This window comes from Glycine soja, chromosome 3 (assembly GCF_004193775.1).
Source record: "Glycine soja cultivar W05 chromosome 3, ASM419377v2, whole genome shotgun sequence".
NCBI classification, from domain to species: Eukaryota; Viridiplantae; Streptophyta; class Magnoliopsida; order Fabales; family Fabaceae; genus Glycine; species Glycine soja.
In genome coordinates, this window is record NC_041004.1 from 43,535,546 (window position 1) to 43,549,027 (window position 13,482).

The 13,482-nt window shown below is 31.4% G+C and overlaps 2 protein-coding genes across 3 annotated transcripts; both read right to left on the reverse strand.

Moving 5' to 3' along the window:
* Positions 1–3,402: 3,402 nt before the first annotated feature.
* Positions 3,403–4,319, reverse strand: LOC114407340. The gene is made up of 2 exons (XM_028370406.1): positions 4,164–4,319; positions 3,403–4,015 (listed from the first exon to the last, which is right to left on the reverse strand). The coding sequence occupies exons 1-2, from the start codon at positions 4,220–4,222 to the stop codon at positions 3,820–3,822; spliced, it is 255 nt and encodes an 84-aa protein (XP_028226207.1). The 5' UTR covers positions 4,223–4,319; the 3' UTR covers positions 3,403–3,819.
* A 624-nt stretch (positions 4,320–4,943) lies between these two features.
* Positions 4,944–9,374, reverse strand: LOC114407341 (BTB/POZ domain-containing protein At1g03010-like). 2 transcript variants are annotated; one of them, XM_028370407.1, is made up of 4 exons: positions 8,970–9,374; positions 7,775–7,841; positions 6,208–7,407; positions 4,944–5,712 (listed from the first exon to the last, which is right to left on the reverse strand). In XM_028370407.1, the coding sequence occupies exons 1-4, from the start codon at positions 9,059–9,061 to the stop codon at positions 5,182–5,184; spliced, it is 1,890 nt and encodes a 629-aa protein (XP_028226208.1). In that variant the 5' UTR covers positions 9,062–9,374; the 3' UTR covers positions 4,944–5,181. The 2 variants fall into 2 exon arrangements, with proteins under 2 accessions (XP_028226208.1, XP_028226209.1); XM_028370408.1 differs by lacking the exon at positions 8,970–9,374 and adding an exon at positions 7,966–8,491.
* Between the last annotated feature and the right edge of the window lie 4,108 nt (positions 9,375–13,482).

Sequence of the window (13,482 nt, forward strand, 5' to 3'; positions counted from 1 at the left end):
TAATAATACATGAACACTTATTTATTATAAACAAGCATTTCACAGTCCTTATTTCTCTCTACCTTTATTTTTTACTATATTATATTATCTCTCATATTTATATTTCTCTGTTTTCTTTCTCAAAATGTCTAATAGCATCAGCTGTTCATACATCATTATTTAAAACTACTCAAAGAAACTCTAACATTGACGACATCAATCACAAGCTTTAACATTATTATATTGACCAAGGTTGTAAAACTTTACAGTTGTTGGATTAAAGTATTCAGAGAGTGTATATATGTTTGAGTGTGAGTACAGAGTAGTATACTATTATCTGAGTTACATGAATTTTGAAATTAAACAAATATTCTCACACTTGTTTTGGGTGAACTGAAATCACTCCATCTCTTAATTCGACGAGCTCTATTCAAAAAATTTCAATGCATGTGTTTTTATTGTTTAACAAGCTATCTTTCCAACAAAAGTATGACCAAAATATTATATTTGTGTTTAATTTTTTTAATTAGAATCATCAAGAGTTATTACAAACGTGTATAGTTTATGAGAAACACTTTGTTTGCAATACATCGAAACAAGTTAAATGAATGTTCTTTTTTAGATCAAATTTTTGTAAGTACTTATAGCATTTGCAAAGTGCTTATATAAGTTACTTAATTTTGAGTAATATTACTTATAACTTTTTTTCATTGCAACAAATGACATAAAATTTCATATACAAGCAGTATTGTTTAACCAAATTTATATCATAAATAATATATTTTAAAGTATTATAAAATTAAGTTAAACATTCATTTTAATAACTTTAATATAAGAGTAAATTTTTATATAAAATATTTAATTTATATGAAATTGTAAGATTTATAAAATTAATATAAATAATTCATTTTAGCAGACATACATTGTAAATGTTTTTATACTAGAAAAAATAAAAAGGTAATATGAATTAATTTTTTGTATAAAATCAACTTAAAACATTTTAGCTCTTCGAGAAGTTAGATAAGAAATTTTTTATAAAAGTTAATTGGTTTTAACTAACAAGAAAAACTGTACTTATTTTATCTTCTCATTTTTTTCTCCCATAAATATTTATTCAAGCAAAGCCTAACAATATAATAAGGAAATTAAACAGCAGGATATCATAGAGGAGCCAATATAGCCACAACTTTTTTTCGCATACATATTCCAGCTTTATACATAGGATATCCTTAAAATATGAGAGACAAGATGAGGGGGTAAAAAATAAAAAAATGCATGTCAATTCTGAAGCAGAAGCTGCTGTCGAGGAATCCATAGTCCCCACTGCGATGCCGAGAACTGGCCTTGCACTAGTTTATGTGTTCTATACTAGTTCTCTTTTCGAAGCGCATATGCCAAGCTCCCCTTTTATTTTTGTTTTACACTGGTTGGTATATGCCAACAAATAATTGAACTTGAAAAAAATTATGCCTGTTAAAGTATCTTTATGGTTGTTTATATTTAGAATAAAACCTTGTTTTGGTAAAGAAAAAAAAAATAAAATATATATATATATATATATATATATATATTATTTATTTAATCACTCTTATATAAATACTATCAATTTAGAAAAGCTTGTTATGATCTTAAAAGATGACAAAGACATCGATAAAAAAAAAAAGTGTTTCTTTAACATTGATAAAATCAAATAAATAGTGGATGAAACGATTAAAATTTTCAATTACTAAAGATGAAATTATAAAATTAATTTATGTGAGACTAAATTAATAATCTGTGTATTTTTTAAAGGCTAAAAATCAGATTTTAATGTGATTTTCTTCTTTTAAATTTTTTTATGATAAAAGATGACCAAAGGGAAACGCTAAAAAATGAATGTTATTTTAGCTTGATTTATTAAGAGATTGAATAGCATTGAGTTATGGAAAAATAAAAGCATTTAGGACGGATGACATGTTTATTTTTGAACATTTAAGAATGTATTCCTCTCTTACTACAATGCGATGCTCCTTTTCAGAATGGCACTAGGTGTTTGTAGAAGGTATTTTAACACTCAAATCCGTTAAAATGCAATAGGGTCTAGAAAATGGGAGAAATACTCGTACTTTTTGTGTGATGTTGCCTTGTATGAGTGTCCTTCTCTTCTTGTAATGGATACATGAGTGGAAACGCAGTAACGAACCTATTTTCGTGGAACTGTCGATACCATATATAACGATTTTTGGTATTATATACCTTTGGCATGATTATGCAAGTCCTTCTAAATTCACAAGATGGAGAGCCAGAACACGAACAAAAAATATGAGATTACTCTATTTTTAGTAAAACTCATAAAATTCATTTAATAATAAAATGTGTTAAAAAAATGGTTCGCGTTGGACACATTTGAACAAATCCATATTATACGAAGTCTATAGGATAAAAAGACATAGACTGTGTTAGTATACAAAAAAAAAAAGTAAACAAAGATGTGCCAGATGGTGTTCTAACATTGTTCTGTGTATTAACTATGCTTTAATAACCAATACATGTACACAAGAGTTTACTTAAGAAGACTTGGGGTTCAAAAGAAGTGTTCACTACGCCTAACGCGTCTCCATGTCAAACAGTGTGTCACCGAAAGCTTGACGCAAGTGTAAAAAGTGGGGTAGAGAAAATCCATATGAAAAACAAGATAACACAAGATAATAGATTTCTACAAAAGTTCGGCCTCTTTAAGCAATTTTAGTGCACTTTTGACGTGTTTTATTACATCGTTTCTTATCATAGGGTTGACTGCTTAGTCAGTCAGCTAAGTGGAACTTATTTCCTGTCAAATATCAAACAGTAACGTAACACTTAATTTTTTTATACAATGGCCAAAATCAAACTCGTGTTTACCAATAATTGACGCTTAGCTCATTCTGTGTAAAAGGCGAGTAGATATCAATTCGATAACCCCGTGTTCCGATCAACATTGAGAAAACAAAAAGGGGGGGTCTTAGGTAGAAAACAGAGAAAAGCACGAGGAAGAAAAAACACAAACAAACAACTTTCTCAAGTCTCATTTTCGTGCATCTTATCTTATCCTTAACAAATAGTAAATGCAATTGAGAAACTGGGAAACCAATAAATGATTTTGTAAAAGACGTATAAAAAAAAGGGATATCGTGGCATAACTTATTTTGGTTTCTTTAGAAGGAGCAACTCACTTTAGAAGATAAAATCAGCAATCCTAGCTAGTCATTAATAAGAAAATTAACTATTAATATTTCATGTTCATGCTCATGCTCATGCTCATGCTCATACAATACAAGTATATGAAAATCAATAATTGATCTTCTCATCATCGACTCATATTTCTTTAGATTATCCAAATCCAACTTATTTATTTATCTCTCTGAGAGGGCCATTATTGAAGAAACATAATTTTCAGAACTAAAGTACCTAAAAATATACAAATTTTATTCCATAAGAAGAGATTACGTAAAAAGCTGACATACAAAAAGACAATGCTGACACCGAACAAGGTCAGATCGTCAAAAAGCAAAGACTAGTTGTTGTCGTCGCCTTCACGGATGACAACATTTACTTGCAATGTGTACCAACCCCAAAAACAAAATAATGCAACCCAATCCACACTCCACATCATCAAATTATAGTAAACATAATTAACAATCATACCAAAGTTCAGATACTATTGAATAACTTCATACAAACTTATAATCAAGTAACCAGCATTTACAATACTTAAACACCTCAATAACGATCATACATCTAAACAAATAGGCACACACACACACCAAAGGAAAATGGAAGTAACCTTGGGTCAAAATTTGGCGGGAGGAACTAAAATTGGCTTCACTTGTTGTGAATATAGTCTTTTAAAACGTGATTGTAGTCTTCGAGGATCGCATTGGTTCGCCAATTGGTCACTGCTTTAGAAACCGTGGCATTAGCCTTGCGAATTTCGTCGGCGGAAAACTTGTGCTCTATGATTCCCAAGGGTCCAGGCTGAAGCACCTTCATCACAGTTTCCATCTCTTGCTCGACCTGTCTGTCATAAACACAAAACAAGAAAATCGATGTTAACAGAACGGAACCCTAATAATTTTCTTCGGGTAAAAGAAAAGGAAAATGCAAAGGAATCATATATTAAAAATAATGCAGAGCGCGATGAAGAGGAAAGAAGGAGGGTAAGTTACCTAATTAGCGCAGAAAAGGGCAACGAGCTTCGAAACCCTGCCATTGACAACCTCATCATCCTTCACATTGCAACAACAGAAGCACGAATCCAAGACAGTATTTAGATCCGTACGGCATCGTTTCAACATTGAACAGATTGGGCCGGTCATCGTTGGGCCGGCTCGTAGACATTCCCCTTGTATGTTTTTCTTTGGATTAGCAGTGAAACAATAAGGAAAAAAAAAAGAAATTTCATTGGTGCAAAATTTTTTAGCACGAATTTGTATAAATTCAAGGAGGTACTTTTCTATTGGTTTGTGAATATATTGTTAAAAAAAAAATTACAATAGAACAAAAATTCTTATCCAAGTATAACTATGGGTGACTTCTATAGATACTTTTTTACCTAAAAAGTATATGTAATAAGTGATATAAAAACTTAGAGGTGAAGATAACATTATTGCATTAAAAATGGAGTTGGAAATAATTATTACAATTTAAATGTTTTTTACTCTAGTCAATTATACCGGACAGTAAAATGATTTTTTTTTCCTGTTTCTTGTTTAGTACTTTCCCTTTCTTTTCTCATTCCTTAGATTAGATGTCTCTTAATGAGATGCATCTTAATAATTATGGTATTCCTAGGCCATCACGCTTATATATTATACTATTAAGCCTTAATCAAGTGACAACAAATTCTTTTGGGTGCTAATTGGTAGCGAAAAAATTGATGTCTCAGAAACAGTTAAGTTCTCATAGAGTGTTTATATACTAATATTCTGATGCAGAGGATGGTACTGTTTGAATTCTAATACACGAAGTGTTTGTATACTAAAATTTGATGTCTTCGAAACAATTCAGTTCCCAATTTTGGAATTGTTAAGCATGATAACAATAGTACTGAACACAGCATGTCAGGAACATAACTCAAAAAACTATTGACTGGAAAATAAACACAATATCACGCCATGCATTACAACTATGTTTATGCATACTGTACATACGTTATGTCATATACGATATATGACATATTAAGTATCATGAAACGGAGTGGCGTCTTCGCTTTGGAAAAGGGAAGCGAGTTTCTGAACTAGCTTTGCCACCAATAAGTGGCTTAATGCTATTTATCCTGAATAGAGAATTTAGCTTGCTCAGCTTTCTGGTGAATGATTTGAACAACTTGTTGGCAGGGTGAGACTTAACAAGCTCCTGCTTCATGGACACGTGGTCTTTCTCCAAGTCAGTGAGCCTCATTCTCATTCTTGCAACTTCAAGCTTCAGTTCTCTGTTCTCTCTTCTAACAGATGCATAGTTATCTCTTGGGGAAATGGCTCCACTCCCTGCACCACTCCCTGAACGGTGAGGGAACTGACCAAAGAAGAGTTGGTTGTGCCCTCCATTCATGGCATTGCGAAGCCTCATTTGCTCGAAGTAAAGAACTTGAACCACCATCTGCACCGGTAGCCTTTCGTTCTGTGCTGCATGGCTGCATGCTTCTTGAGACAGTTTCTGACAATCAATGGTTTTGCATAGCCGGTTCCTCTCTGGGTCCTTCATGTTTGGATGAACCTACATCATAAGGAAACAGACAACAGGCACACATTGGTGACTACAAGTCTACAACCAACAATAACATTATACTTTAAATCTGATTAAAATTATAACCAAAGTAAATAGGTCATGCACTTATCATGTAAAAAGTCTTTATATCGTCATTTAATCATAAATTGTGATATATGATAAGTTTGTCAGCTTTTATAATAATTATCTTCAAAGTCATATCTCTTGTGATTTCTTATTAGATGATAGTGTAAAACTCTTTAAACTGATGGTCATAGAAAGTAAACTTCTCAACATAGAGTAAATAGTCTGTTCACTTTTTACTATATTATCCAATCATAAATTATCATATATGACAAATTTGTTAACTTTTACTATAATTATATTAAAAGTCATGACAAGATGGTTTCTGATTAACTGAATGTGTAGATTCTTCTTATAAGGATAATGTATAAAAATTAAACTCTTCTCTGAAAGCATAGACATGATAGGAGTAATTTTCACCTTAAGGAAGATGTCAACAGCTCTATAGAGTCCATCACTAACCACACGTGCATGATCTGGAAGCAGTTCTGCAAGTGCTGTGAATTTTGAAGGCAACAAGTTTGAGTCTAGTGCTACTTCCGCGAGATAATTGTCCAGCAATTTGGATACCTTTATGATTGAGCTTTGTTTAGGAGATCCAGGACTGTCAAAATCATACACCATTTGGCTCTCATCAATGTAGTTGTCACTATCTTCGCCATCCTCCTCGTCCATGTTTAGATAAATAGAGAAGATCCTCAGAATTGAGTCTGTGTCATACATTGTGTTATGGGAGTTTTGAGGTGAGTTTGTTGGGATCAAGATGTCTTCAAGAATGGCCTGGTCAAGTTGCAGACTAATTCTCCTCTCCAAATCAGATTTACAAGGAGTTGATGCAGATGCTGCTATTGCACCCTTCAACAAACTAGAGAGGAATCCCATTGGAACCGGGCTTTTCCTCGAGTGAGTTGGGAGTAAACCAACAATGGTTTCAACAACCACCCTTTGTTTCTTTTGAAATTCCAAGTCATGAAGACTTCCCTTCACCACTTGAGGGTCTCTAACACCAATCCCTTGAAGAGAACCATGGGCATAGTTCATCAAAATCTTGCTGATCATGTCTTGTTTTAGTCCCTTTGACTTCACAACAGACACAACTCGTTGGAAGAACTCAAGACTAAGAACATTGAAAGACTTCCCCCACCAATCTGAGGGTGTTTCTGGCTCCATGGTTGGTGTGGTTTTAGAAGGGAAAGTGTGATCTAGTTTTAGTAGACCAGTTGTAAGCTGTTCTTTGCACGCGTTGTTCGCAATTGCGTTGATTAGCTTGTTGACAAGGTTTATTTGTTCAGATATGGGACGAAGAGCCTCACAACAGTGAAGAACATGTACTGTGCTTGATATGTTAGGGAGCACTGTGTCCCTTAGATATGCTTCAGCTCTGGCCTCCAAGTTTTTTTCAGCGAATTCTTCGGTCATTTCAAGAAAATGGGCCGCGCAACGTAGCAAGGCCACATTTGAGAGGGTGAACTCAACATTGATTCCATAGCAAAACTTGGAAGCTAGCTCAAATGCCTCTGCACCACCTGGCACATTTGGGAGACTTATGCGTAAAACTTTTGAATCTTTTGCATCTAACAGCAGCTTCCGAATTCTTCCACTCCGAGAAACCAGAGGAAACTAGAGCAAAAATTGCTACACTTTCAGTACACAGTGAAAATCTGTGAACTAACAGCAACTATGTTCATATTCCTTTTTTTCCTAGTTTTTTTTTTCTTTCTTGTTTTAAACATAGTCATAAGTAGAAGCCATTAAAAAATCATAGCATGGTTATGTTCATGATTCTGTTACCACTTATCAGCCATTAATGCTAGTGGACTAAGGTTGGGCATGAAATTCTCTTCAAAGGAGCTAATGATACATAGATTAATTAATCAAACTACTAATATAAGATTATTGACTATACATGTTTCATGGCAAAATAAAAGTAAAAGTAATGATGCTGAATGTTTAACCTCTTATCAGAATGGTAGCTAGTTTCCTTTACCTTGTGAAGTGCGAAGGTTGATGCTCCTACTTCGATGGTAAGATCGCTAGATACATCAGATATCGGCCTGCAAAAAACAAATATGGCCGAATCATCACATGACATAGAACATGGAAATTTCAACATGTATCTAAAACTGTTGCTGCGGCATACGTATTACCAAAATTAAATTATCAAGACCATGAAATAACCTTTAGCTACCAGCATGTGTTTGCAATTTAATGTAACAATTGGACTCAAGCCATGTGCTCTCTACAACCCAAAAGAAACCTTAATCTCCCAATGTCAAAAACTTACGTAAGATTGGCCCCAACTCTAATAAATACAGAAATTTAGGCAAGACTAAATAGGCACACTACTACTGCAGACACAACATGGTTACATGAGTTTCAATTCAAATTGATATTTCAGGACTAATTGGTTGTGTCACTGTAGTGGAACCCATGAATGCAAATCATTGAACATCTAAGATATGAAGAGGAAATCAACATTGGAGTCACTCTAGTATGGTCAGGTTGATGTCAAACACATGTCCTGATCTATGTGCAGCCAAAAGGGTTTTCATTTTTTTACATAGTCGGTGAGCTTCTATTACATCATCTCCTCACTCATTTAGGGCCTAAAGATAATAAAAGCACGAGAATAATTGACAGACAAACATTAATTGTCGTTCACATTGCTGACAGAAGATGAGATCTGAACATTCGCCAGCAGCGCCATACCGCTGTCAGGTGGGTAAAACACTACATCAAGCTCAATGTTACATCTTTATCTACCAATCTCACCGTTTTAACCTATACCATGATGTACTTGAAGTGTTGTTTTCTACCATAAATTTGGACAGGCTGTGACTATGTCAGATAAGAAATCTTGGCACATGAGATGCACTAACACACACTGGCAAGTGGCAACACAAGGCAAAAGAAAATTAAGATTCCAAAGACTAGTATTTTCTTTTGGTAGCCATCCTCAAGTTGCAGGGTAGGAGTAAAATTCTTCATTTGAGCATAGTTGCATACTCGAACTCAAGACTACTAGCTAAACTGAAGCAACTCAGTATCAGTTGATCCATGCACGCTCACAGACTCACAAGACTAATATGTTCATTGGAAAACATGGTATCTAAATGTCATATGTATGGTTGCAATCAACAAACACTAAATGCAGCAAAACATGGTACAAACTATAAGATTACCATTCAGTGGCATGTCTTATACTTGAACTTGGACGAAAGGTCCTTTTTCCTGAAATGCTGGGCTTCAATTCACCAACAGTTACCGCTCCCATGTGTGATAATTCTGCAAATTAAATAGCACTAACCCTGCTAAAGAATTGCACCTTGCTAGTGATGTGACGACTATGTTATCGACGTAAACGTCTAAAGGACCATATCAGATGAATCGAAGCGAAAGAAATAAAACTATGTGGGTTGACAGATAATGTACTGTGTTTAGGACCACTTCTTGAGGCTCTTAATTCCTTCTCTGTCACTAGAAAGTTGAAGTGAAGTGTAAGTCACATGAAGCCATGCAGGCCTAAAGGATGGAGAATATGACTTGGAAACATACTTTATAATCTTAAATCAAGGTAAACTCACTTTTCGGTGAAAGGTATAAGTGGTCTTCGCTTTTCTTTACATGGTTTTTGTCTTAAGAAATTGAAGGAATCGACAAGGGTAACAACAGCGCTTTTATGAATTGTCATGATGGCGTAGTAGCAAAATATATCCACGTAAAGAATGGCATAAAATAAGCAAGTATATTATGTGTAAAGCTTGGTAAAGTGGGAATCAAAAGAATGAGTAGGATTTGCATGTTATAATGCGATCCGTGGTAGTACAGTAATTAATCAGCTAAAATGCGTGTATAAATTAACATTTAAAAGGACTGCTACACTCATATAACGTAATCTTTCAACATATTTTGTAACAGAGCCACAGAAGAGAGAGATAGAAAATGCTAAAAGAGAAGTGTGTGATAAAAAGAAATAAAAATGGTATAAGAAATTTGAGTAACTCTGGTTATGTTAGAAATGTAGCATGTCCTAAAACAAGCTTTCAATCTTATTATTTCTTTTTTTTTTTTTTTTGATTTAGAGAATACTTCTCAACTCACTAAGTGAGAAAGAATAATCATTTTTACCTTACATGACTACCCCTGATCCAAAAAATCTTATTACATCTTTAATTTTTATTTTTTGTCAGTAGAGACAATATTGTCTATATTTTCTATGAAATTTCAACTTGAACCTTTTCTATTATTATTTTTTCTATCTTATTGGTTTTCCTGTTTAAACACACGACGGTTTATACTTGACATATTGTTTTACCTATTTTTTTTTTCTTTTTCAGGGAGAACAATTCCATTTTTTATATATTTAGATTTTACTTATGCAACATATATCATTGTGAAGGTCAAAAGTGATTTTTTTTTTTATTTGGATAAGATATTTTGATACTTAAAAAAATATAAAAATCAAAGTTAAAAATGTGTGGACATTCCATACTATTTTTACATATTGAGAGAGAAAAAAAATATAAATATAATAATTGTTTTGATATGATAAAAAGAGAAATAAAAAAAATAAGAAATGTGATATAAGGATATGGAGAAGTATTAATAACATATTCTTCAACACGCTAATTTTAGTACACTCTTTATTATTAGTTTTTTTTATAGCTTTAGTTAAAAATTATTAAAAACTATAATACTCATTAAATTAAAAACAAGACCTATAAATTTTATAATTTTTAATAAAATTTAACTAATAATAAAAATATATTTAAAAGAGTGTTAAAAAATTATGATCCTAATATCTTTAATTATATACTACTTTTGTCTATTTTTATGGTTTTTATACACAAACTAAGAAATTTAATTTTTGCTTTGTTTTTTATAAAATATTTTTGAATTTTCTTATTGCATTTTTTCTACCCTGCAATAAATGTAAACTAGATGTAAATATGTAAATTAATTAAAAAAAAAGATAGGTGAAAAATAAGAATAAAGTTAAAATAAAAAATCAAAACATATACACTTAAAAAAAATCGGAGCCCCACCTATTTATTGAAACCACGCACAAATATCTAAATATGAGGCAAAGGAAGTAATTATTTTGACGTAGGATAGGCACAGTGTATGATTGGAGCTTATTCAATGCCATAGCAATTGTAGTTCACAAATAATTTATTCAAAATTGATTGGTGATACCCATCACTTATTTGATAGTATTAAATAAGAGATAGAAATGAAAAAAGAAAAAATATGTATAATAGGTAGAATGATATAATTAAATTACAGAAAATAAAATATAGAGGTTAATAAGTATTTAATTAAAATAGTATTTCTTTCAAAAAAAATGTATTTAAAATAGTAAAATATCTATCAATCATCATCACTCTTGTTTATTTACGATTATGATGATATGATGAATTATTCATTTAAAAAGGTAATATTATAAAAAAAATTATAAACAATTTTTTTATAATTAATATAACTCATTGAAATTTAGTGCAATGTCCCGACCAATACAGATGTCTAAATAAAGAGCTGGCAAACATGCATGCATTAATTAATAAATTATTAAATATAAATAATGTTTATTGTCCAACAACTTAAAATATTCAATATATTTAAGGTTTCTTGTCCAATATTCTCAACTCAAAATATATTTAGTGACCACTGTTGGATTAATCATGACCGTAGGTAGTCATGATGAGACCATCAATTTCTTTTGTCGAATGCCTGAAATGAATAGTCCATGTGTAATGAGGACAATGAAATATTAAATTTAGAAGGAAAAAAGTATTTTACTCGTTAGTTCTTATATTTCCTACCAAACATAATCGAGATCCTATAATTTTATAGTAATAAATTTGATTTATGAACTTTAAAAAAAGTATGTAATAATAGTTTCTTTTAACTTTAAATTTTATATGTAATCTATTTCTAAGGCTTCTATTTTTTATCTATTAACTATTGATTGATGTAACTAAAAAAATTAATGAGAGGCAAAGTGAAAATTTAGTGATATTTAAAGAGATTAAATAAAAAAATCGTAATATTTAAAGAGACTATATATATAAAAAATAGTACTTGATAAGCAAAACTAATGAAAGCCTAACAAAGAAATTACTCTGCATAAAAAAAAAATAAAAAGGCAATCATTAAATTATAATTTTAAAAATTAACAAATCATGTATTTTTGTTGTGATTATTAATGAAATGAGATAAGTATTTTGGCAGTAAAAAAATAACAAATCATAATATATATGAACCCTTCCTTTTAAAAAACAAAAACATAACTTACCAAAAAATTTATTTTAATAAATTCATTGATTCATCACAACTTTATAATTTACTGCCATCAACCCCTCCTTCTGAGAAATATGAACAACTAACAGGTGGTCCAATTAAACTCTTGTCAAAGTGCAACGATCTTTAGAATCATATGAAAATATAGAAGAAACTAAAAATGAGCATAATTTCATTAATTTGTTTCCCTTTCCTCCTTCACGTCAATGTTGCTCCCTCATTATCTTTATCATAGGATTAGGAATCTAACTTCAAAGTGGACCAGGTGTATCAAAGCTTCAGAATGAGTTTCCAAAGCACAACCATGATGTAGTAGTAGGTAGCAGCTACTTTTTTTTATGTTCTTACTTAGAGTCGGGGAAATTAATAATAAAAAAAAAAACAAAGCATTAATTTGTTTTTAGTTTTTTTTTTCGTCTCTCTCTCTCTGGTCTCTACTGAAAATTTTGTTGAGATAGTGAATAGATATATTTGATCATTTCTCTATATTTGATTTGCAGGATAAGGCAAAGGCAATGCAGATTCTTGTACCGAGTCTGGAGACATAGGAAACCCATATGTGTATTACTAGTAATTTGTATAATTGTATTGTGCCCATTTGTGTTTGCATTTCTTCAATAATAAAACCAGTCATCATGTCGCAAGTAAACCTTTCATGTTTTTACTTTCTCAAACTTAAAAGTAGCTTTGTTCTTGCTTTCTAAAGTTTATGAAAACTAATAGCTCTATCATAAAACAGACACAATTAAAGTTGAGATTTTTTTTATTCATAAAATTGAGAGTGTATTGACTCTTGATATTCAATTTAATTAACTATTATAGTCATAATATCAGTTTCCTCTTTGTTACTATATAAAATAGTAAAAAGAAACTATAAAAATAATTAAATAAAAATCATAATAGTAATAGATATATCAAACAACATTCATTTAGTTAAACATTAACATATTACCACCAACTGAAGTTTACTTCAATTAATTGAAATTAATTGAATGTGAGTATTATAAATTTTTTTGATATTGTATTCAATTTTTATGATAAAAAAAAAACATTAACATGTTGTCACTTTTATATTTACAGCGGATGTAGCCTATATAACTTTCAAGTATTGGTTTTTGTACCTCCCAATCTCTGTTCGCTTTTGAAACATACAAAGCTCAAAAACCTTGTTTTTCTACGGCTGCCATAAATTAATTTGTTAGAGATCGAACAAATGAGATAGACATGGCTGAAAAAGTTTTTTTTTTTAAAAAAAAAAGAAGCAGCAGCTTATTTTCACACATTGGGATGAAGACTGAAAGAAGAGGCTTTGTATCATTAGACATAGTGCAGTGTGGACAGAAGGTGACCACATGATGATATGCAGTAAACATTTGACCCCAGCCTTTTAATTAA